This window comes from Schistocerca nitens, chromosome 8 (genome assembly GCF_023898315.1).
Source record: "Schistocerca nitens isolate TAMUIC-IGC-003100 chromosome 8, iqSchNite1.1, whole genome shotgun sequence".
Classification (NCBI taxonomy): domain Eukaryota; kingdom Metazoa; phylum Arthropoda; class Insecta; order Orthoptera; family Acrididae; genus Schistocerca; species Schistocerca nitens.
Genome location: NC_064621.1, coordinates 484,065,068 through 484,090,074, shown reverse-complemented (window position 1 = coordinate 484,090,074; position 25,007 = coordinate 484,065,068). Strand labels below are relative to the sequence as shown.

General features: G+C 42.9%; 1 protein-coding gene across 1 annotated transcript in view; it reads left to right on the top strand.

Annotated features, from left to right (window-relative positions):
- The window catches only part of LOC126199629 (A disintegrin and metalloproteinase with thrombospondin motifs 7-like), a 583,524-nt gene that overhangs the window by 410,300 nt on the left and 148,217 nt on the right, over window positions 1–25,007 (top strand). The window contains exons 14-15 of the mRNA XM_049936555.1: window positions 16,387–16,492; window positions 19,158–19,282. Coding sequence (XP_049792512.1) covers window positions 16,387–16,492; window positions 19,158–19,282 — 231 coding nt within the window. The remainder of the gene's footprint in view (window positions 1–16,386; window positions 16,493–19,157; window positions 19,283–25,007) is intronic.

The window sequence follows — 25,007 nt, the reverse complement described above, 5'->3', positions numbered from 1 at the left end:
CTGACATGTGGTATCATGCTAAGTAGCCCCAACATTTACTTCACAGCGGCTTGAAGAGCTTGTAGGTAGACAAGGATGTAGAAGTTAGCTTATCACCTACCCACAGGCGAAAAACCTTGGTCTCTCCCATTTCACTAGCGGTGCAACAGCTGTAAGGAACTTGAATGTCAACATGAACGGAATTATGTGTAAGATAATGAATGTAATGTGTCAGTTTTCAGTAATTAGAACAAATCTCGTATTTTCGTCAACACTTCTGATGACTTTCGTAATAAGAGTATATCACTTGGCCAGCTGTTCATCCATCACTGAAATCTGACTAAAATATTGTTGTAATTGGTGCTCAGAGAAACGGGCAACTGTATTGAATATCATCTTTTAGAAACTTTTCAGAACGCATTTAAAGATGCCATTTGCATGTATTTAGCAACGGTAATTTTCCGAATTTTTCTACTGTAGAGATCTCACAAATAAATATTTAAATCTAACCGCCTGAAAGAATTCTTTCGTAAGTAATTACTAATGGAGGATGGACAAATCTTTTTTCTCCTTCATGGCATCGAATCATAATCAACTAAATATTTACACTAAGGAAGCGTTGTGGTAGTTAAATCCCCAGCTGGCCACCTGTTCTCTCCGTCTTTCCCTCAAACTGTTTAAACAAATACCAAGATGATACCTTTGAAAACAGTATAATTGGTTTCCTTCCGCATCCATCGTCCATCCGAAGTTCTACCCTTCCCATAATACAGCATTTTGTGAGAAATGTATGTAAATTATGTAAAGTTTAGTTTTAAATTATAAGAAACCCTCCAATTTCGATTTCTTGCTCATTCAGCTCTTTCGTTGTTTCTCTCTGTTTTAACTCTTTGTCCTAATGTCTTATTTTTTCTGTGAGAGTGGTGAATCCTCTTTAAATACTCATATTCTTAGTCTCTTTAATGACTTTAAGACGGTACGGTGATTTCAATAATTAGCTTGTGCGGACGGTTCTTGATGGTGCTGAAAGCTTTAATAAAATTCTGCATTGGGGCTTAATTAAATGTAATGAAAATAATTTTATTTTTTGCTTTAGTAGCTGTCTGTCCGTTTACGAAGTCTCGTAAACTGTTGGCCCTGACTAGTATTATTACGCAATCTGACTGCTAGAACAACAACAAAGAATGAAATGGAAATTTTCATTAACACAATTAATTAATTAAGTCCCCAGCAACTATAAAACCTACGAAATCAAAGCACAAGTATAACTGTTCTGTGTGTGGAAATATGACTCAACGTACGCATCTGGCACGGTTCTTCTTCAACAACACAAGAAATTTTAAATATCATTTATACTGAATTAATTAAAGAAAATAAAAATACCATAATTACTCAAGAGAAACAGAATTACACTCTAATCCCAGAACACAAGCCAGATGCTTTGTTGACTGAACCTGTAATGAAGCATTATTTACGACATGGAAATAATGAAAAATAAATCAAGTTTCGTTACCTTCATATATTGACCAAAATCACTCTAATCATTACAATATATCTCCACACCGACTCGCTATTACCACATCTCAACAAGAACTTTTCAGTATCACATCTCAGCAAGCACTCCCTACTAGCACATCTGAACACGAACTGACTACTACGAGTCCTCGACAAGCACTGCCCACTACGACACCTCAATAATCACTGCCAGTGGAGGCGGCGGAACAATGCTCTCTAGCGATCTCTGGCGCTGTGGCTCAGTGTAGCCACCTTTCAATTCCTTTTTCCTGTTAGACGATATTTCGATATCTTGTTCTATCCACACTGGAAGCTTGTCACAGCTGAGTTTTTAATAGAAATCACATTTCACAAAATGAAATAAAACATGAATGATAACTTTGGACGTTCTGTGTATCTCCCGGCGCGGTGGTCGCTTAGTTAGTTGAATAAGTAAATCCACTTCATGAGTAGTGACTAATTTTCTCGCAAAATTATGTACCTCTTGTTTCCTTTTCGTTAACGGCGACTTTATTCGCGGCTCCTTAATTGTCGGCTAAAAGTGATCCTCGATCTGCATGCGACAGATCTGAAAATAAGTAAACATGGAGCTGCACGATGACTTCGCAAGGAAAGCCTGAATAAAGTATAGGTCACAGAACACATATCTGGGAGATCTAGCTTAGAAGCTGATCGATAAGAACGGGGAGAAGGCACACAATTTCATTTCATGGCAGATGTCCAGCAATATTCCCCTAATAACTCAATACACAAGATTCTCTCAGTCTTTGCTGATAAATGAATTTGAAAGGCATGCTTCGGAGTGGTTGTCGTTTTCCTTTGCAGAGTGCATCTCGGAATTTAGCTGAAAGATTTTTTGCGGATTTATCTGCTTTAAATGTCACTCAGTAGGGGGACTAATGAACACGGTAAACGCCTTGAGTGGGAAGAAAACTTTGATCTGACGAATCAAATGAGTCAGGGCACGACACATACCGTTAGCGGGAGAAGAAGGCTAGTAACACGAGGACAATAGCATTCCCTTGCGGCTGTTTGTCCTTCCTGGGCACTTTCTCGGTAAGCCTCGCGTTCCACCCAACAGCTTGCGTCCTGCAGTCATCCTTGTTTCTGGTTGGTTTCTTGCTACAGCACTCTACTACTTTCTCTTACTAGAGTTTAATTTTGTTTCAGTAATTCCAAGTCCGAAAGCACGGCCCTCCTTGTAAATCACATCTAGATTTATCCTTCTAAACATCTCGAAAAGTGGAAATGTCGCTAGTTCGCATATTTCACCCTTCCGGAAGAAACGAAAACTAGGAGAGGAAGCTGAAAAGTGCTCTCGTGAGATTCTAGAAACGAATCACCTGTAAAGCGAGTTTGCAAAGAAGGACAAATATGCGTGAAATAAACAATTTCTTTGTAGCGCTACACAGTCTCTTATTCACACCACCTTGATTCTCTCCTTTCAGTGTCAACTTTAGTACGATTCTATCAAAGGAAAATTGAAAGACTACAGATTGACGTGTCCTCTGCATCAGGATCATTAGACATTGAATCTTAGTTCGCTTAGACGAAGATTGAGGGGAGAATGTGGCCGTCGCCTGTTCAAAAATCCAGTGAAGCATTTACGCTAAGTGATTCAGGGGAACCACAAACACCCAAACGCAGGATAGGCGAACGAAGGTTCGACTTCTGCTTCTCCCGAGACAAATGTCTTCACCATTGCAGAACTCACTTGCTCACCATCACAAGTAAAGTGTGGAAACGTTAAGGAATACAGAAATACGGGAAACTACATACGTAGACGTGGCAGAATGGTTAGTTCTGACATGGGTGTGTGTAAAAACAGACACGGCTGAGTATCCACAGCTGTAAGAAATAATCAGAAATTTATTTGCTGACAACGAATTCCTTGAGATCAACTGTATTAGATATACATCTACTACCCATTAGTGACATATGACAATCAGTGCAAGGTGCGATCAAAAAAATTCTGTTTGAGGGCGTTGCTGCAGGGTATATGCAGCCTAGCGTGACTCTGATGTGGCTGTGTAAGCACCGCATCCGCGTTTCTGCAACGTGCCAGCGATAAGTCTGGAAACGTTAACTATGGCGATGTTGTCACCAAATGCGTCCAAACAGGACCAACGTGCTATTGTTCTTTTCTTGGGTGCCGAAGGACAATGAGAAATGTGTAAAGGGCAGCATGGCTGTCGAAAACCACCTTTGTGGAATAGCACCCCAAGTTCCGAGCTGGTTGCGATTCGACGATCTTGGAGGCTAGCCTCATCGATTGTGGACAAATGGGAGACACTCAAGCACCCGCCGTTTAGTCCAGATCTGTCCCCACACATTATCATGCCTTCGGTTCCTTGAAAAACACCTTGAAGGGTCGATGACTGCCATCGGACAAAGACGTGCAGCATACAGTTACGGACTGCTTCACGTAGCAGGGCACGGTATTTTGCAAAACGATTATCTTCGAACTGGTGCGTCGGTTTGATGATTGACTCAATGCTCACGACGATTTTGCCAGTTTAGAATAACGATTCTGGACTTCATGGCCTTCTAACGGAAACTTTTTGATCGCCCCTTATAGATCTATAAGCAATACAGCCTATGTCAAGGAATTCGGAGTCAGCGAATAAATTTCTAAGACTGTGTAGTTCTAACCAGCTCTTCCATTATGTGGCTATAACAAACTTTTCCTACAACATGTCATTTGTTGGATAAAAGGCGAAAACTAAACTCTAGACTGCTGACTGAGCAGATTGATTCTCGAAACCAGAGACTACGTTTCCTCCAATCCTATATACAAAATCTATGCACTGTTAAGGAACGAATTCTTCGTCGTGTCGGTTTCAAGTAGTTTATCCACTACTGTTCCTTGACAAGTAGAAGCAACTCATAAAATGTTAGTTTTCAGTGTTACATACCTCTTACTATACATTATCCATCCTGAACTGCTGGACTGATAGTGATTCCAAAACAAAGAAGAACGTGAGCAGCGGAAATGTGGCTTCACCATCGCCGAAAAAGGCGAAGACCCATCCGTCAATGGACAAGTTTATGCTGTTTTTTTGGGTCCCCGGTGGTGTGGTGCTTCTTGATTTTTCTCATAAAGAGCAATCCGTCACAGCAGCATACTACTGCAGTCTCGTGATGGAGGTACGAAAGGCAGTAAAGACGAAGCGTCACGAAAAGTTTCTGGGGGTCGATTTTCCTCCACGACAACACACCAGATCTCTCTGTAGAGGCCGCAGTCACACATGCTGCATCATGAGCAATCTAATTATGCCTCACCCCTTGTCCTCACCTGCCGTGGCAACCAGTGACTTCTCCTTCCCGTAAGAAGAAACAATCATGTTACTGGCATTTTCAAAATGATGATGAGGTGATTTTCGAAGTTGAATGCATCCCGAAAAGCCAGAATGCAGTCTTCTGCAACCATGATCTCCGACAGATTACCCACTGTAGAGGAAACTGTGTCGCATTCTAGAGTAAACCAGCGGAAAAATTCTCATATCGCAGTACAAAAAGATGAACAGGTTCCCATTTAAAAGACTGACTGAAAAGTGAGGTACCAACTGGTACCTACCGCAACACCTTTAAAGATTTACCACAAAACCTTTGGCATGCGAACATATTCGCGCTCTTTTTAAAATGCATCTCACCCCTCATTCTCACAACCCTCCATAACTATAACTCGCTCTCACGCACTAGCCCATCGCTGTAAGTCGCTCATACTCATCCACTCCAACTTACCCATGCTCACTTATTCATTCAGCCCAAACTATTGTCTTTATCTCCTTGTGTATCTCTGCAATTGACTCTTGTGCAACAGCCACAGTCCCCTTCGTTCTGTCTCACTATTATAGTCTTCTCTCACCGTCACTCTTTCCCCCTTGCTGTCTCTTACTGCTGCTATGTCAATCATTCCTTCCCACTGCTGCTCTCTCTTCTCTGTCACCATCTCTCTCTTTCTCGTTGTCATTGTCATAGTCATAGTCTCCATCTGTCATCATCACTAATTCTCAACCACTTCCACTTCCTCCGTCTCTTTATTCCTGTCCCACAGACGCAGTTTCCTTAACTCTTTTGCTAGCTCTGTTCTGTCACTCTCAACTATGTTCCACTGCCACTATGTCCCTCTCTTTCTGCCACACTGCCATTGCCTCCTTCGCTCTTTCTAAACCACAACCACTGTCTACTGTCTTATTACTTTTCCACTTATTTGCCACACCAAGAGAGCTAATATGTTATGATGGAAAAGTTTCTGGAAATTTTTTTAAAGGTGCTGAGGAAGATAGAATGAGGCTGCTAGAACTTCACTTGTCAGTCAGATTCTTTTAATTAAAGAGAAATGTATTCACTCTTTTTGTGCTCCGTTAGGAGTAATTTTCCGCTGCTTCTCTTCTTATCCCTGTTACAGCAGAGCATGTCACTCATATGAAAATAACTTCGTGGGTCAGTAAAATTTTGATAATTTAATTATGTGAAATTGAAATAACGCAAAACTAATTTCACTCCTTAGATCGGATTTTTCGTGCACAAAAATTTTTCATGTGCTTCAGTACTACGATAAGGGTTTCCCAGAAGCTTTCTGATGATAACAGAGGCACTTTAGAACATATTTCTCCGTGCTACGTCACTTTATGAACTACGTTTTCGCCTCACACCGTATTTTACGTCCGTATTTCACGAGTACAAGTGGAGTAGCTTTGAATCTCTGAAATTCGGAAACGAATAAAGGTTTCTGAGATCCATATTTTAGGAATACATCGTAAAAAATTGCAGCCATTTTCTGTGCATAGCAGTCTTTAAATCCGCGGCTCGGTTTTTGTACCAAAAAATCATGTTTTGGGGGTTTTCTCAGGTACCGTCGATGAACTGAATGCCGCCTCCATAAGCTACTTAACGCGCATCGGATACCACATCTAACGTAAAAAGAACCAGGTGATTTGCTCAGTTTGCCTAAACTGGAGGAAGTGTGTAATATTCAAACTTTGACCCTTCACAGCAGAAGAGTTGCGGTACGACAATCCTTCTGTTGAGTATTGTTGAGTATCCAAATGAACCCTAGCTCAAGGGCTATCCAAAATACTCGACTGTACCGTTCTACGACCGGTAGAACACGAGGAATGAGCCTCGGAAAAATGCCGTTTTTATGCGCGGTGTTTTTGAATGCGTACAGATACGTAGAGAAGAACTAATACCATCACCCAATTTCGTGATAGTAGTCTGATTTTTCTGGAGGTGATTGTTATAGTAACTCGTGCCATCGCACGCGATTTGATTTCCGTCGGGCTCCATCAACTTACATCAGTGATTGTCAACTTCCTAACATCCGATACTTTTACTTCGTGACACTAAGTGACGGTAGTATCAGCTTTGTCGAGGAAACCAAACTATACTGAAACAAAGTGTCTACAAAATTGGAACTACAGGCTGTGAAGATAACTGTTTACTAACTACAGCAGTAGTGTAGGGAAACGGAGATGAACACTTTGGTATAGGACATTAGTGGCCTATCAAGTCGGAAAACAGACTCAAGTTGAATTAAACTATATGGATCTAGAGGCCTTTGGAGAATGGGAATTTAGACTGAGGCGGGAGATATTTTACGATAGTGCGTGCTGTTGTGCAAAGCCACTGTGCCCGGGAGGTGTAGTGGTTAGCTATTTGCCAAATTTTCATTCGTCGTTTCAAAGTGGAATTGGCGTATAAAAGTCACCTAAACTGCAGCGCAAGCGCGCCACGTGAGATATTGCATATCCTCTCGCCCTCTTGCGCCACCGGCTTCCTCGACCTTAAGCATTTGACTACCAATTACTTTTTTCCGCGTCCGCTTACTTAGTTGGGTGGTGATGTGCTTGCCTCCCCTGCACTGGGCCTGGGTTCGATTCCCGACTGGGTTGGAAATTTTTCTCCGCTAGAGGACTGGATGTTGTGTTGTTCTCGTCGGCCGCAAGTCGTCCAATGTGGCGCTGGGACTTGCCCTAGGCGGCCGAACCCGACTGGGACCTCCCGGCCAACAATGCCATACGTTCATTTCATTTCGTTTTCTTTTTCCCACTAAAATTGTTCCTCAATATTAAAACTCGTTCTTGCAAAACTGTGAAACTGACGTAAATTTTACCTCAAAATATTGTGAATTTTAACAGTGTGAGATAACGATTAAATCGTTTTGTTTCCCTTGCCTATTTACTCTGACTCTATTGTTCTTGTAAGTGTTAATTTTAGATCGAATTCAAAATCTCTGGTAGCTCCCATGTACTGTTAGTGGCATATCATTGGGCTCACCATTGCCAGCGCGGCTCTATCTGCGACCACTTCAAAAGAAGCTGTAACAATGATCGTCGCGCTAACAGTCCGTAATGCTTCAAAGGTTACAAAGGTTCGACTGTCCTTGGGGACTCTCGTCTTGTTGCAAACGAGCCTTTTTATTACTCAAAGCGCGTCACCTGGTTGTACGATCCTGCACTGGCGAGCGAACAGTGTGTCTGCTCTCTCAGTCGTTATTCATATGAGAGCGTCGAGATCCTGCGTAGCGTTCTTATGGCCCTCCGGAATCAATAGTTTCCATATTCCTAATGACAGCAGGTGGCTCCCGAGCAGCAATGTCCCGGAACGATAAATCGATGTCTCGACAGGCCATGATCCTGCCGCCTTCGGATTCTACACGTGCTGATAGATGTTTCTTCTCTTTACACGAGGCGTTAACCCTACCTTCTTACAAACAACCGAGATTCAATTGTGAGTTCTGAACGGGAAACACGCTGAGTAATCTTTCCTTGTACACAGAATGTAAGTGCTCTTAGCCCTCTCTGCGTACTTTGTGTACTGTGCCTAAATGGTAATCATTTGTATCTCGAAGCATGTAGGACGTTTTATACCAGTTTGACGTTTGTTACATACATTGGTTATGACCTGTAGATTAAAGCTGAAGAAACTGCAAAAAGGTGGGAATTTAAGGAGATGGGACCTGGATAAACTGAAAGAACCAGAGGTTGTACAGAGTTTCAGGGAGAGCATAAGGGAACAATTGACAGGAATGGGGGAAAGAAATACAGTAGAAAAAGAATGGGTAGCTTTGAGGGATGAAGTAGTGAAGGCAGCAGAGGATCAAGTAGGTAAAAAGACGAGGGCTAGTAGAAATCCTTGGGTAACAGAAGAAATATTGAATTTAATTGATGAAAGGAGAAAATATAAAAATGCAGTAAATGAAGCAGGCAAAAAGGAATACAAACGTCTCAAAAATGAGATCGACAGGAAGTGCAAAATGGCTAAGCAGGGATGGCTAGAGGACAAATGTAAGGATGTAGAGGCTTATCTTACTAGGGGTAAGATAGATACTGCCTACAGGAAAATTAAAGAGACCTTTGGAGATAAGAGAACCACTTGTATGAACATCAAGAGCTCAGATGGAAACCCAGTTCTAAGCAAAGAAGGGAAAGCAGAAAGGTGGAAGGAGTATATAGAGGGTCTATACAAGGGCGATGTACTTGAGGACAATATTATGGAAATGGAAGAGGATGTAGATGAAGATGAAATGGGAGATACGATACTGCGTGAAGAGTTTGACAGAGCACTGAAAGACCTGAGTCGAAACAAGGCCCCCGGAGTAGACAACATTCCATTGGAACTACTGACGGCCTTGGGAGAGCCAGTCCTGACAAAACTCTACCATCTGGTGAGCAAGATGTATGAAACAGGCGAAATACCCTCAGACTTCAAGAAGAATATAATAATTCCAATCCCAAAGAAAGCAGGTGTTGACAGATGTGAGAATTACCGAACAATCAGTTTAATAAGCCACAGCTGCAAAATACTAACACGAATTCTTTACAGACGAATGGAAAAACTAGTAGAAGCCGATCTCGGGGAAGATCAGTTTGGATTCCGTAGAAATACTGGGACACGTGAGGCAATACTGACCTTACGACTTATCTTAGAAGAAAGATTAAGGAAAGGCAAACCTACGTTTCTAGCATTTGTAGACTTAGAGAAAGCTTTTGACAATGTTGACTGGAATACTCTCTTTCAAATTCTAAAGGTGGCAGGTGTAAAATACAGGGAGCGAAAGGCTATTTACAATTTGTACAGAAACCAGATGGCAGTTATAAGAATCGAGGGACATGAAAGGGAAGCAGTGGTTGGGAAGGGAGTAAGACAGGGCTGTAGCCTCTCCCCGATGTTATTCAATCTGTATATTGAGCAAGCAGTAAAGGAAACAAAAGAAAAATTCGGAGTAGGTATTAAAATCCATGGAGAAGAAATAAAAACTTTGAGGTTCGCCGATGACATTGTAATTCTGTCAGAGACAGCAAAGGACTTGGAAGAGCAGTTGAACGGAATGGATGGTGTCTTGAAGGGAGGATATAAGATGAACATCAACAAAAGCAAAACGAGGATAATGGAATGTAGTCGAATTAAGTCGGGTGATGTTGAGGGTATTAGATTAGGAAATGAGACACTTAAAGTAGTAAAGGAGTTTTGCTATTTGGGGAGCAAAATAACTGATGATGGTCGAAGTAGAGAGGATATAAAATGTAGACTGGCAATGGCAAGGAAAGCGTTTCTGAAGAAGAGAAATTTGTTAACATCGAGTATAGATTTAAGTGTCAGGAAGTCTTTTCTGAAAGTATTTGTATGGAGTGTAGCCATGTATGGAAGTGAAACATGGACGATAAATAGTTTGGACAAGAAGAGAATAGAAGCTTTCGAAATGTGGTGCTACAGAAGAATGCTGAAGATTAGATGGGTAGATCACATAACTAATGAGGAGGTACTGAACAGGATTGGGGAGAAGAGGAGTTTGTGGCACAACTTGACCAGAAGAAGGGATCGGTTGGTAGGACATGTTCTGAGGCATCAAGGGATCACCAATTTAGTATTGGAGGGCAGCGTGGAGGGTAAAAATCGTAGGGGGAGACCAAGAGATGCATACACTAAGCAGATTCAGAAGGATGTAGGTTGCAGTAGGTACTGGGAGATGAAGAAGCTTGCACAGGATAGAGTAGCATGGAGAGCTGCATCAAACCAGTCTCAGGACTGAAGACCACAACAACAACAACACATACTGCCTTCGTGGTGTTGCATATTCGGTGGTCAGCAGTGTATGTTTCAAATGATGGTCTTGCTAGAAGGACACTTCTGACATTATACGGCCATTTAGTTGCGCAGTTAACCATGTTATATAAACCAATGATGGTTTAAACTATAACTACATTTCCTTATCCGGCAACTAAGCTCTAATAAACTATTTCTGAGAATTTGTGTATTTAACTAGCTGTTACTCCCAAGGCTGCAACGTGTACATGATAACAAAAAAATGGTTCAAATGGCTCTGAGCACTATGAGACCTAACAGCGGAGGTCATCAGTCCCCTAGACCTTAGAACTACTTAAACCTAACTAACCTAAGGACATCACACACATCCATGCCCGAGGCAGGATTCGAACCTGCGACCGTAGCAGTCGCGCGGTTCCAGACTGCAGCCCCTAGAACCGCTCGGCCACTACGGCCGGTAAATGATAACATATCTGACAGTTAACATGTGGTGTAATTAAGCAATAGTCTTTCATTAATATTCAAGAGAAATCTAAACTTCAGTCATCCTCACAGAATAGTCATGAACCACATAAACACATAGCTACATAAACCTTGTGAGTCATGTGTATTTTATTAGCATCCAGAAACCATCGGTCCACACGACATACGAATTAAATGAAAATTGGCACGACGTACCTATGATTATTGTAGATCTACATTTTGAATCTATTAGCATATAAGAGCGCTAACACTGACAATATAATCTGAGTTAATAACTTGTAACTTTCCCAGTTATATAAGATTTCACCAATAATGGCTCAACAATCTCTCTAAAGATTTAATCCCTCTCCTAACACGTCTACTTTCGTCGAAGTCCAATCGCCATCACCCCAAAATTCATCTTTTTCCTTTTTTGTCTTCCCTCGCGAATGGAGTAAACATCAGGTCCGGAATTTCATCCTCTAGCAGTCGCTGTCGCTCTCGCAGTAGTAATTCCCATAACTGCGACGTCAGTGATCAAACAAACTTCACTACCGTAGGTTCATTGCTCTCAGGGGTGATGAGTGATCGTCCACACTAACAGAAGTAGTTTCAGTTATGGTAATAATACCCCTGATATACTGTAGGTTTCAAAACATCGAGAGCTAATATCTGCGCACTATTCCTTTAGCTCTTAGGACTATAATGGCGAGTTGGTAGAAATTTGAAACGTTCCGACGAACATCGTGCTTGTTCACTTTTGTGATCAAGTTAATGCTCTAGCGCAGTAAAGAGTGAAGGTGCTGCTGTTTACAATTTTGCCTAACCTTGACTGTTGGCTACATCTCGAGAGTTCTCTCGCGATGAAAGCTGGTAGTCTGTCACAATGCCGGCCGGAGTGGCCGAGCGGTTCTAGGCGCTACAGTCTGGAACCGCGCGACCGCTACGGTCGCAGGCTCGAATCCTGCCTCGGGCATGGATGTGTGTGATGTCCTTAGGTTAGTTAGGTTTAAGTAGTTCTAAGTTCTAGGGGACTGATGACCTCAGATGTTAAGTCCCATAGTGCTCAGAGCCATTTTAACCATTTTTCTGTCACAATGCTACCTAAGACTCATCCTTGGAACTGCAATTTCGGTTTTGGCTGTAGGAAACTAATGAATATCAATCAATTCCTCACACTGCAGTTCCTCGGATAAGTTCTGTCGGTAATTGATGTGAAGTATAAAGCACAGGACCCATTTTGCTATTTAGTAAAATAACACGAAGAAAATTGTGAGAGTCCTATTTACTCGCACGTTGTGTTTAATGTATCCAGGCTTTTATCCAGTCAGCTCGTACTTGTTCTCTCGCACAGTTGTTTGGTTGGTTTGTAACCAAGCCGTGGTTTGTCAAATACATATGTGGTGGTATACAGAGGTAAGCAGTAGTATACGAATTCTCGTGAGTGCATATTTCGATACGAACGTGACAGTAAACGTAAATGTCGTTAGTTATTTATCATTTTTTGCATTACAACCATTACTTAAGGCATCATTGTCCGTTCTTGGCTAAATAATCCTAATGAACGTAAAGATACAATAGGTAGTAGTATTTTGAGTATTTTCTAATTATGAAGACAAAACAGCAAAACCTAGGATGTAGCTATTGAGCCATAGGGGACAGCATGTCCATCAAGGTGCCGCAACGGCCACATTCGCTTATCCTATGCAAGAGTGGCGTTCAGTAAGTAATGCAACACTTTTTACTGAAAGCAGATTGGTTTTATTCGTTATTCCAATACACCGTGTTGTCCCTCACTCTTTTGGCTACAAAACTCTGATTTTTCAAAATAGTCTACGTTAACGCCATATTACTGGAAGGGCCTGTACGTCCACAAGGTACCATTCTACTGGACAATGTCGGAGGTAACGTCTTGTTGCATCAGTAACAGAGACGTACAGTTGCGCAGCCCTTGTTTGATTGTGACCCGTCGATAACATAGAATGAGTGCGTCCGCACGTTTCAACGTTGCAGGAATCGCAGCTGTGTGCGACCGGCCGGTAGCTACCTTGTTGCGATGACGGTAGACACCTTGCCCAACGATTCACCGAGCTTTTGGTAACTGCCAGGTCTCCGTATACATTCTGCAAGCGCCTATGAACATCTGAGATGCTCTGATTTTCCGCCAAAAGAAACTCAGTGACAGCTCTCTGCTTGGAACGCACCTCCATTGCAGTCGCCATTTTGAAGGCTACGTATAGCATCGCTTCCTATGTGAACTCCATGAAACTGTAGGGGTAGAAGCGGGAGTATTCCACAGTGTCCCACAACACATTCCGCATTTTTTCAACCGAAATTGGCCAAGATGAAACTATGCTGCACTTTTATTAAACGTCCCTCATAATAATGACAGTTATATGTGAGCCAAGCTTTTACAAAGAGAAAAACAAGCAGTGAAACTAAAACCATTAGTGAACACAAGAAAAAAGTAGTTGCTGCAGATTTTCACGCAGATGTAACGTGATAGAATAACTAAACTAAGTGTAGTGTAGCAACGAAGTATTGAAGAACACGTAGGCATGAAATTTTATTTCTAATCTGGAAAAAATGAAGTTACATGATTGATGTTCTGTTTGTTTGCAGGTACTTGTCTGCGGTCCTGGCATACTCTACTGGCCATTAGAATTGCTACACCACGAAGATGACGTGCTACAGACGCGAAATTTAACCGACAGGAAGAAGATGCTGTGATATGCAAATGATTAGCTTTTCAGAGCATTCACACAAGGTTGGCGCCGGTGGCGATACCTACAACGTGCTGACATCAGGAAAGTTTCCAACCGATTTCTCATACACAAACAGCAGTTGACCGGCGTTGCCTGGTGAAACGTTGTTGTGATGCCTCGTGTAAGGAGGAGAAATGCGTACCATCACGTTTCCGACTTTGATAAACGTCGGATTGTAGCCTATCGCGATTGCGGTTTATCGTATCGCGACATTGCTACTCGCGTTGGTCGAGATCCAATGACTGTTTGCAGAATATGGAATCGGTGGGTTCAGGAGGGTAATACGGAACGCCGTGCTGGATCCCAACGGCCTCGTATCACTAGCAGTCGAGATGACAGGCATCTTATCCGCATGGCTGTAACAGATCGTGCAGCCACGTCTCGATCGCTGAGTCAATAGATGGGGACGTTTGCAAGACAACAACCATCGGCACGAACAGTTCGAAGACGTTTGCGGCAGCATGGACTATCAGCTCGGAGACCATGGCTGCGGTTACCCTTGACGCTGCATCACAGACAGGAGCGCCTGCGATGGTGTACTCAACGACGAACCTGGGTGCAAGAATGGCAAAACGTCATTTTTTCGAATGAATCCAGGTTCTGTTTACAGCATCATGATGGTCGCATCCTTGTTTGGCGACATCGCGGTGAACGCACATTGGAAGCGTGTACTCGTAATCGCCATACTGGCGTATCACCCGGCGTGATGGTACGGGGTGCCTTTGGTTACACGTCTCGGTCACCTCTTGTTCGCATTGACGGCACTTTGAACAGTGGACGTAACATTTCAGATGTGTTACTATACGTGGCTCTACCCTTCATTCGATCCCTGCGAAACCTTACATTTCAGCAGGACAATGCGCGACTGCATGTTGCAGGTGCTGTACGGGCCTTTCTGGATACAGAAAATGTTCGACTGCTGCCCTGGCCAGCACATTGTCCAGATTTCTCAACAATCGAAAACCTCTGGTCAATGGTGGCCGAGCAACTGGCTCGTCACAAGACTCTTGATGAACTGTGGTATCGTGTTGAAGCCGCATGGGCAGCTGTGCCTGTACACCCCATCCAAGCTCTGTTTGACTCAATGCCCAAGCGTATCAAGGCCGTTATTACGGCCAGAGGTGGTTGTTCTGGGTACTGATTTCTCAGGATCTATGCTCCCAAATTGCGTGAAAATATAATCACATGTCAGTTCTAGTATAATATATTTGTCCAATGAATACCCGTGTGTCATCTGCATTTCTTCTTGGTGTAGCATTTGTAATGGCCAGTAGTATATATTGAAACTCTGTGCCGCAGTACCGTAGCCTGCAGTTAAGGAACGAAAATAAAATGGCACAGTCCACCTCCTCTTTATTAATGACCAACGTCACTCATCGCTAACGAAAGCTACCAAACTGCACGATAGGAGAAAGCCGTTCCAGTTCTGAGGCTAGACTATCGCTATTGATCTCTCAATCCTCAATGACGTTCACTTTTCTACTCTGTGTACTCACTGATTCTCGAGCATAGGCTACGTTCCTAGTATGAGAGCGACCCAGCTGGATGCTTAAGATGTGTTCCGGGAAAGGAGTCGCTCCACACTCGCACTAGCATGCTGCCCATCTCAGGAAGTTCTGCCGTCACTTCTGCAGTACTGGGAGTCACAGGTGTGAATCTAGGATGTTCACAGATTCGAGTGCGATCACCCACTAACACGGTCCCACCGAGGAGAAAAAAGCGACTGAACTGTACCACTTTTAAGGGCGGAGGGGAATAAGGGCAACGGCAAGTACCATGGGAAAAATACCTCTGCAATATTCTGGGCGGGTAATGGGGCTATTGGTGGGGTTGTACCAGTAGCGGTAGTTCATACTTGGGTGTTGGAGATTCTTCGTGGAGAGGTATTACCTTTGTAGCTGGTCTGACGAAATGTACTGGCTCAGTTGCAGCGTCAGCGTGCCTGTAACACACAAAGGCGTCATATGAATGGTCAGTCTGATTATAAAATTGGTCGCTCGTTGTGTAGGTTCGTGTGTGGGTTTGTGGCTTCTGTGTTCGAATTCCTGCCTTTGCCAATTAATTGGCTTTAGGGATGCAGTTGGCTGCTCCATTCAGTCCTGCTGTAGTACATGGACATGGAGGTATAGCGTTGTTTGTGAGCTCATTGAATCCTTCCATAGGCGTTTAATTTCCCCTAAGGAAAAGGGTTTTTGGGTGGTTACGCTTCCACCTGTGGTTGTGATCATAGTTCCGCAGCATCCTTTTTTTTTTATTCATTTTGTTCGGTATAGTTTGTTGCGTTTGTTCTGGGCGGATGTCACAAGACATCCGTTCAAGATGATCGTTGATTGCTTGACTCAGTTTTTTTTTATTACAGAGAGCGCGCAGACCTCTGACCGAACACGCTGAGCTACCGTGCCGGAGAGAATGTTCAAATCAAATGTTCAAATGTGTGTGAAATCTTATGGGACTTAACTGCTAAGGTCATCAGTCCCTAAGCTTACACACTACTTAACCTAAATTATCCTAAGGACAAACACACACACCCATGCCCGAGGGAGGACTCGAACCTCCGCCGGGACCAGGCTTCATGATGAATGTGTTGTTCGAGATGTGCCCGCTTCTGTTCCAGCCTTGCGAGGACGGTTCGCCGACGTTTCGCGAGGTGCAGTGCTCCGAGATGGACTCGAAGCCGTTCGAGGACAAGCTGCACAAGTGGAAACCATACCGAAAGGTCGGCGACCCTGCAGGTGAGTGGCAGGCGCCTCCAGTTCGGCACACACTTCACGGAATAAGCAAAATTTTGCTAGCCCCACAGTGAGCCAAGTATTTTGCATTTTACTCCACTCTTCGTACAAACCTGGGGTATTTGCTAGTGGGCGAAATTGATTAATGGTGCGACTCTACGTATAAAAATCTAGCTCATAACTGAGACCATGTCAGACAAGAAAAACAAGGATAAGATTCGAAGGAACACTGTCGGAAGAGTTTGAGATCAAGACAGGTGTCAAACAGAATGCTGAACTGTCACCAGTTTTGTTCGTCATAACGCTGGAGAGGACGACCAGGGAATGATGGGCAATATACAAAGAAATGGGAATACCAAAGAGGCACGTGGAATACAAAAAGGACAATTGGGTTCAAAAGGACAATTGGGTACAAATTGACTTTCTGCTCTTTAAGGGTAAGGACAGTCTACTCTAAAAAAAATGGCTCTGAGCACTATGGGACTTAACATCTATGGTCATCAGTCCCCTAGAACTTAGAACTACTTAAACCTAACTAACCTAAGGACAGCACACAACACCCAGCCATCACGAGGCAGAGAAAATCCCTGACCCCGCCGGGAATCGAACCCGGGAACCCGGCAGTCTACTCTAATACCAAGACATTGAATACCACTAGAATTGAGAAACTCTAAAATTCCTTGCAGAAGACGACAAAATTCAAACGCACGGGAGAGAAAATACAACAGCAGAAAGCAGCAGTAGTGTGTTGATAATATAGACGCTTAAGAAGTTGACGATAGTCTGCTGTATGACCAAAGAAGTGTACAGGATGGTCAGAAACGGTCTGAAAAGTTTGTAAATGTGTTGCAGGGGCGTTTGTGCTGAGAAATAATTGTTACGAAAAAGTTCGATAATTTGCATCGTTTTAGAGTTATTTAGCATTTAAGCTAGCCAGTCACGTCGTTGCGCCCGCAGATTCAAGCATTTGTACGCCATAAAATGCGGTAATACACTGACATCTACGGGTCCGTGAATTACCACTTATTCAAATGTTCATTACTAGTTAAAGTGTGCCTTTTTCGGTAGTGATAAATTTAAGCTAGGTGACCAAAAGTGACGGTGTTTGGTCTGAGGAAACCAAACGAAGCACCCTTTTTCCGACACTGCCTCTGGTAGGGTGCTTGAATTTGCGCACGCAACCACCTGATCGGCTAACTTCAATGCTAAATAGCTCGGAAAAGCCGCGTATCCAATTTTTTTCTGAACAATTATTTCTCAGCACAACTTACCCTGCAATATCCTTACAAGCTTTTCAGACTGCTTCAGATTACCCCGTATTATGAAAATAATTTCTCTGCAGCCGCGAAAATCAGATACTACGTGGCAACAGTTAGGAATGCGGTACTGTAGGCGAATAACGTGAGACGATAACACTAGGAAGATATGGCGCGGAACTGCTAGAGGCAGATGAGAGAATACTCGGGTCTAAAAGATTTGCTGAATGGCAGATAAGGAGTCCTAGGGAATAACTCTGCCAAAGCATAAGAATTCACAAAGGAACCTTACAGACCTGGCTTTTTTCGATTTTCTTCACGCTTACAGAATTTGAAGGCCAGTGTCCGGACATCACTATCCTACAGCAGTACGATACAACTCTCAAAACCAGTAAAAAAAATTGCCTTTGAAGATTAGTAGCGCTGGCAAATACAAATAAATGCGCCAGTACCTCAGCATGTAGAGTAATCGATTTATATTCACATCATCACCATTCGAATCACTTCATACTCGTAAAGCACTTAACTGGAAGCAAACCTAACAGAATATATACCTATAGAAAACTTAACTCGTTACTCTGTTATATGTGCATTCTTTCTTTCTTGGGCCTTTGTCCCGCTCCAACGCGAGGTCGGCTTCGTTACGACGGATTTGGCAGTGTTAATTACAGAGGGTGGCCGGATGCCCTTCCTGCCGCCACCCCGAACCCCCCCCCCCCCCCGGAACGGAAGTAGTGTGACCCAGCTGCCTACCTCTAGTGTAAGTCATGAAATAGTGCTAAAGTTTTTCAAATGTTTGTGAGTCGTGTAACTGAGGCGGAACTTGGGGTCCAGCCCGTTATTCACCTAGCAGGATGTGGAATACCGCCTAAAAACCACATTCAGGGTGGTCGGCATCCGCCGGGTGGATGCGCTCCGGGGCCGGCGCGGCTACCCGAGTCCAGGAAGCAGCGCATTAGCGCTCTCTACTACCATGGCGGGTTTCTGTTATACGTGCATGTACAGTCTTAATACGTGATCGGAGGCTTTCCCGGCGTATGTGTTGTTTCCAGGGCTCTCGAGTGTCCAGCCGGATGCGATCGTTGAAGTCCCACGATCGCATCTGGCTGGACACCTGAGAGCCCTGGGAACAGTCTTAATATGGTTTTTATGCTAGTACCGAAAATAGTGTTTTATCAGTCTGGTACGTATATCATGGTACGATACGCTTTGTATCTGTAACGTCCACTCAGTTATTGAAACAGTTTGTAATTTTAACTTTCCATCTCACAGGATGATATGAAAATGGGTTCAGGTAACGTGAAACGAGTAATCAGTTAAATAAAAAAACTGGAACATTCATCTTTGCTTGCAATAGGCACCGCAAGGGCTGTCGGTAAACCTGGTCTGTCTCTCTGCAGCAAACCCGTGCGCACTGGTGTGCATCAACGAGGAGCGCGTCTACTCGACTCTGGCGCCGCGCGTCAAGGACGGCACCCCATGCAAGCCTGGCACCAGGGACATGTGCATCGCCGGCCGCTGCCGGGTGAGTGACGGGGGTTTGCCTCCAGGCACCCGCAGCTGCTGCACAGCCGCTGCTCTGAACGTTGCCACAGTGTAGTCAGTGATCTAGTAGTGGTAGTTGATGTTGTAGTAGTAAAGTATTTGACATCGTCCTGCACTTCCGTATAGTAATAAAAAATTCGAGGTTATCGAGTACCAGACCAGATTCGCGACTGTGTTCAACACTTCCTTGCGGATAGAACTCAACAAGTCGCTCTGAACGGAACAAAATCTACAGACGTCAAGGTAATTTTTCGGAACATTCCAAGGAAGTGTAGTAATACCGTCACTGTTTACAATACAGGGTCGTCCATTGATAGTGAACGGGCCAAATATCTCACGAAATAAGCATCAAACGAAAAAACTACATGATCGAAACTCGTCTAGCTTGAAGGGGAAAACCAGATGGCCCTATGGCTGGCCCGCTAGATGGCGCTGCCATAGGGCAAACGGATATCAACTGCATTTTTAAAAATAGGAACTCCCATTTTTTATTACGTATACGTGTAGTACGTTGTCTTCAGTCCTGAGACTGGTTTGATGCAGCTCTCCATGCTACTCTATCCTGTGGAAGCTTCTTCATCTCCCAGTACTTACTGCAACCTACATCCTTCTGAATCTGCTTAGTGTATTCATCTCTTGGTCTCCCTCTACGATTTTTACCCTCCATGCTGCCCTCCAATGCTAAATTTGTGATCCCTTCATGCCTCAGAACATGTCCTACCAACCGGTCCCTTCTTCTTGTCAATTTGTGCCACAAACTCCTCTTCTCCCCAATTCTATTCAAGACCTCCTCATTAGTTATGTGATCTACCCATCTAATCTTCAGCATTCTTCTGTAGCACCACATTTCAAAAGCTTCTATTCTCTTCTTGTCCAAACTATTTATCGTACATGTTTCACTTCCATACATGGCTACACTTATAACACTGCAACAGAATTTTTACGTAGCTTATTCAATCAAATACCAAATTTGGTTTATTGCGTACTATGCCCCAACAGAACAAATAGTCCTGTCACGTAAAAGCCACGTATAGCACTACCGTCTACTACTGCTATACCATAAGCTTAAAGTAGGAGGCAGGTCGTGAAATATAATTATCTAGTAAAACAATTATGGTATAAAGCAACAGAGCAGTGTTACACTCTGAGAGGAATTTTTCTAGGTTGACCGTGCTGTACCTAACGGGAATGGCTTATCGAACAACAAAGTCAGAATTACGTAAATATTTGAACAGTACGAACAAAATTTTGCCTATCTGTACTGTTCAACTGATAAAGAAAACGGTTGCCAGCCTAACTAGGCAAGAGAATGATTAACACTCTCGTTTAAGAAAATAGTTATTAGTAATTTTAACGAATAAACACAACCTATACTTTGTCACACGCGAGTGCAATGAACTCTGACACATACATATGTTTACGGTAAGATTGAAACTTTTTAACAGTTAGAGCAGCAGAAACTATTTGCAAAATTATGAGAGATACCGAAACACTCTATTACTTTCAGGCTTTAAAGAAATTATGGTTCTTTATAATTAGTGGTCTTTCCGTTACTAATTACCCACCATTAATACAATAGACAAACTGTGGACCCTGTTATGTTATTAATATGCACTTCCTATACATAAGAGAAACATACAATTAGCAAACATAAGTATATAACGTTTCACAACTGCAGTTTTCCATTTTTACTACAGTGAAACACAAAATTAACATATACGTAAGATACTGACTCACCTTCTGCGATTTACAACAGGCAGTAATGTGATCATTCACTAAGCAAAACTTTATAAGCCTCAATCTTAAGAACTTTTAATTTTGAAGTAGGCAACAACTCATTAATAAGCAGTTTTACTAGGAAAATTATTTTCAGCAAGCATCATTAACTTTAACCCACTCTTACCACATTAACTTTAACTTTCCTTTTACTATGTTCAAGAGGCATCAATTAGCAAAACTCTAGGCTTTACTTTCTTTCAGTAAGGACACTCGGAAATCACTTTAGTTCAAACGGAGAGGAATCGGAGAGGTGTTATGAGGAGAAAAATCAAGGTTGGTATATAAATTCAGATATAAATTACCTTATATTTGAACACACTAACACATCCATTAAGCTGATCCTTCACTGTACATCATTATAGCATTCCGATGCAATGATTGCGCAATGTGGTGGCAACTGCATGTTGGTAGGTGGAATTGCAGGCAGAATTGCTGGACTGTCATTTCTTGGTGGCGATGATAGATACAAATTCCAGAATAGTTCCAGCTATTTATCCATCCATCCGAGGCATTAGAAAGAAGCAGAAAAAGCCTCTCTCGGAACCAGCACAATATGCATTTTTTACATGGCAGTGCACGGTTTGGTAGCTCGTCCCCGACTCGTAGCTCGTCCCCGACTGACTGTCAGTTCCACCTTTTCTACATAGGCCAGCCACAATTTGCGCGCGCTACACAGTTCCGTTCCCAAGGGGAACCACAACAACTTTTACATACAAACTAACTAAGAACCCTAACTGAGGATCAGCAGTTTACATAACAGCAAACAATCATTTTAAACAAAACAGAACATTTGCACATATAGACATTTCTACAAAAAATTATTCACACAGAAATTACAATGATATATAGTAAGTTTTGTTCCCTCCAAATGGGACAAAGAATATAAATGACAGATATGTTACACAGCATACAATCAAATCATGACATCAAAGTTTTAACAAAGAAAGGAGTATACAATTTTGTGTTCTCTATTCTATCGAACACTTTTACAGAAGCACAGCAATGTAACATTAAATGAAACAAAAGCAAAATAAATCAGTACAGCATTAGAGCTATGGTGTTACACACTCCATACAAATACTTTCAGAAACGACTTCCTGACACTTAAATCTGTACTCGATGTTAACAAATTTCTCTTCTTCAGAAACGCTTTCCTTGCCGTTGCCATGTTTTAGTTGGACCACTTTTTTCACTTTGTGATAGATGGCACTGTAATAGTCACAAACGTATAAGTACGTGGTATCACGTAACATTCCACCAGTGTGGACGGTATTTGCTTCGTGATACATTACCCGTGTTAAAATGGACCGTTTACCAGTTGCGGAAAAGGTCGATATCGTGTTGATGTATGACTATTGTGATCAAAATGCCCAACGGGGGTGTGGTATGTATGCTGCTGGGTATCCTGGACGACATCATCCAAGTGTCCGGACCGTTCGCCGGATAGTTACGTTATTTAAGGAAACAGGAAGCGTTCAGCCACATGTGAAACGTCAACCACGACCTGCAACAAATGATGATTCCCAAGTAGGTGTTTTAGCTGCTGTCGCGGTTAATCCGCACATCAGTAGCAGACAAATAGCGCGAGAGTTGGGAATCTCAAAAACGTCGGTGTTGAGAATGCTACATCAACATCGACTGCACCCGTACCATATTTCTATGCACCAGGGATTGCATGGCGACGACTTTGAACGTCGTGTACAGTTGTGCCACTCGGCACAAGAGAAATTACGGGACGATGACATATTTTTTGCACGCGTTCTACTTAGAGACGAAGCGTCCTTCACAAACAGCGAGAACGTAAACCGGCATAATATGCACTTTTGGACTACGGAAAACCACGATGGCTGCGACAAGTGGAACATCAGCGACCTCGGCGGGTTAATGTATGGTGCGGCATTATGGGAGGAAGGATAATTGGCCCCCATTTTATCGATGGCAATCTAAATGGTGCAATGTATACTGATTTGCTACGTACTGTTCTCCCGATGTTACTACAAGATGTTTCACTGCATGACAGAATGGCGATGTACTTCCAACATGATGGATGTCCGGCACATAGCTCGCATGAGGTTGAAGCGGTATTGAATAGCATATTTCATGACAGGTGGATTGGTCGTCGAAGCACGTACACCGGATCTGACGTCCCCGGATTTCCTTCTGTGGGGAAAGTTGAAGGATATTTGTTATCGTGATCCACCGACAACGCCTGACAACATGCGTCAGCGCATTGTCAATGCATGTGCGAACATTACGGAAGGCGAAATACTCGCTGTTGAGAGGAATGTCGTTACACGTATTGCCAAATGCATTGAGGTTGACGGACATCATTTTGAGCATTTATTGCATTAATGTGGTATTTACAGTTAATCACACTGTAACAGCATGCATTCTCAGGAATGATAAGTTCACAGAGGTACATGTATCACATTGGAACAACCGAAATAAAATGTTCAAACGTACCTACGTTCTATATTTTTATTTAAAAAACCTACCTGTTACCAACTGCTCGCCTAAAATTGTGAGCCATATGTTATATTACAGTGCCATCCATCACAAAGCGAAAAGATGGTCCAACTAAAATATTCATATTTCTTTACGTACTACACGAATATGTAATTAAAAAATGGGGGTTCCTATTTAAAAAAACGCAGTTGATATCCGTTTGACCTATGGCAGTGCCATCTAGCGGGCCAACCATAGCGCCATCTGGTTTCCCCCTGAAAGCTAGACAAGTTTCGTTCTTTGTAGTTTTTTCGTTTGACGCTTATTTCGTGAGATATTTGGCCCGGTCACGATCAATGGACCACCTTGTATATATAAATGATATAGTAGCGCCGGATGCTCTTAAGAGCTGTTCGCAGATGGTGCGATTGTCTATAACAAAGTGACCTTCAGTGGACTGATGAATGGCGAAGGTTCTGGCAGAAGACCCTGATCCTAAATAAATACAACATTCGCATACGTAGAAGAAGAAATTCACTATTGTACAACTACGCTATTGATGACAAACTTTTGGAAACAGTATATACCGTAAAATATGTAGGAGTAACTATCCCGAGCGACTTCAAGTGGAATGGCCACATAAAACAAACAGTAGAAAAATAAGACGCCGGACGAAGATTCGTAGGAAGAATCTTAAGGAAATGTAACCCATCCACGAAAGTAGTGGCCTACAAGCCGCTTGATCGACCGATTATTGAAAATTGTTTACATATGTGGGATCCTTACGATGTAAGATTGACAAAAGAGATCAAGAAGATCCAAGAGCGGCGCGTCTCGTTACCGGATCGTTAGGTCGGCACGAGAGCGTTACGGAGATGCTAAATCATCTCCATTGGCAGACGCCACAAAAGAGGCGTTGTCCATCATGGTGAGGTTCACTATTGAAATTTCGAGAGAGCGCTTTCCGGAAAGAGTCAGACAACGTATTACTTCCTCCCATGTACATCTCGCGAAATGATAACGACGAGAAAATTCGAGAAATTGGAGCCAGTGTAGAGGCTTTCCGACGATCGTTCTCCCACGCGCCTTCACGAGTGGATCAGGGTAGGGCAACTCAGTTAATGATACGAGAAGTACTCTCCCCCACGCACCATTAGGCGGCTTGCGAAGCATGATGTAGAGGTAGGCGAAGAATTTTATTTGTCCATAGGTCACTTTTACATGTATATTGGACACATCGCGGTATTAGAATTTAATAACAATACAATCAGCGGAATTTCATATCAGCCCACCCTCCGCTGCAGAGTGAAAATTTGATTCTAAACACAACGTAATTTATAAATACAGGCATTTACATACTTACAGGTCTAGTATGACAAGGAAGGAACAGGTATTCCACAAAATTTCGGGCCCGCATCTCGTGGTCGTGCGGTAGCGTTCTCGCTTCCCACGCCCGGGTTCCCGGGTTCGATTCCCGGCGG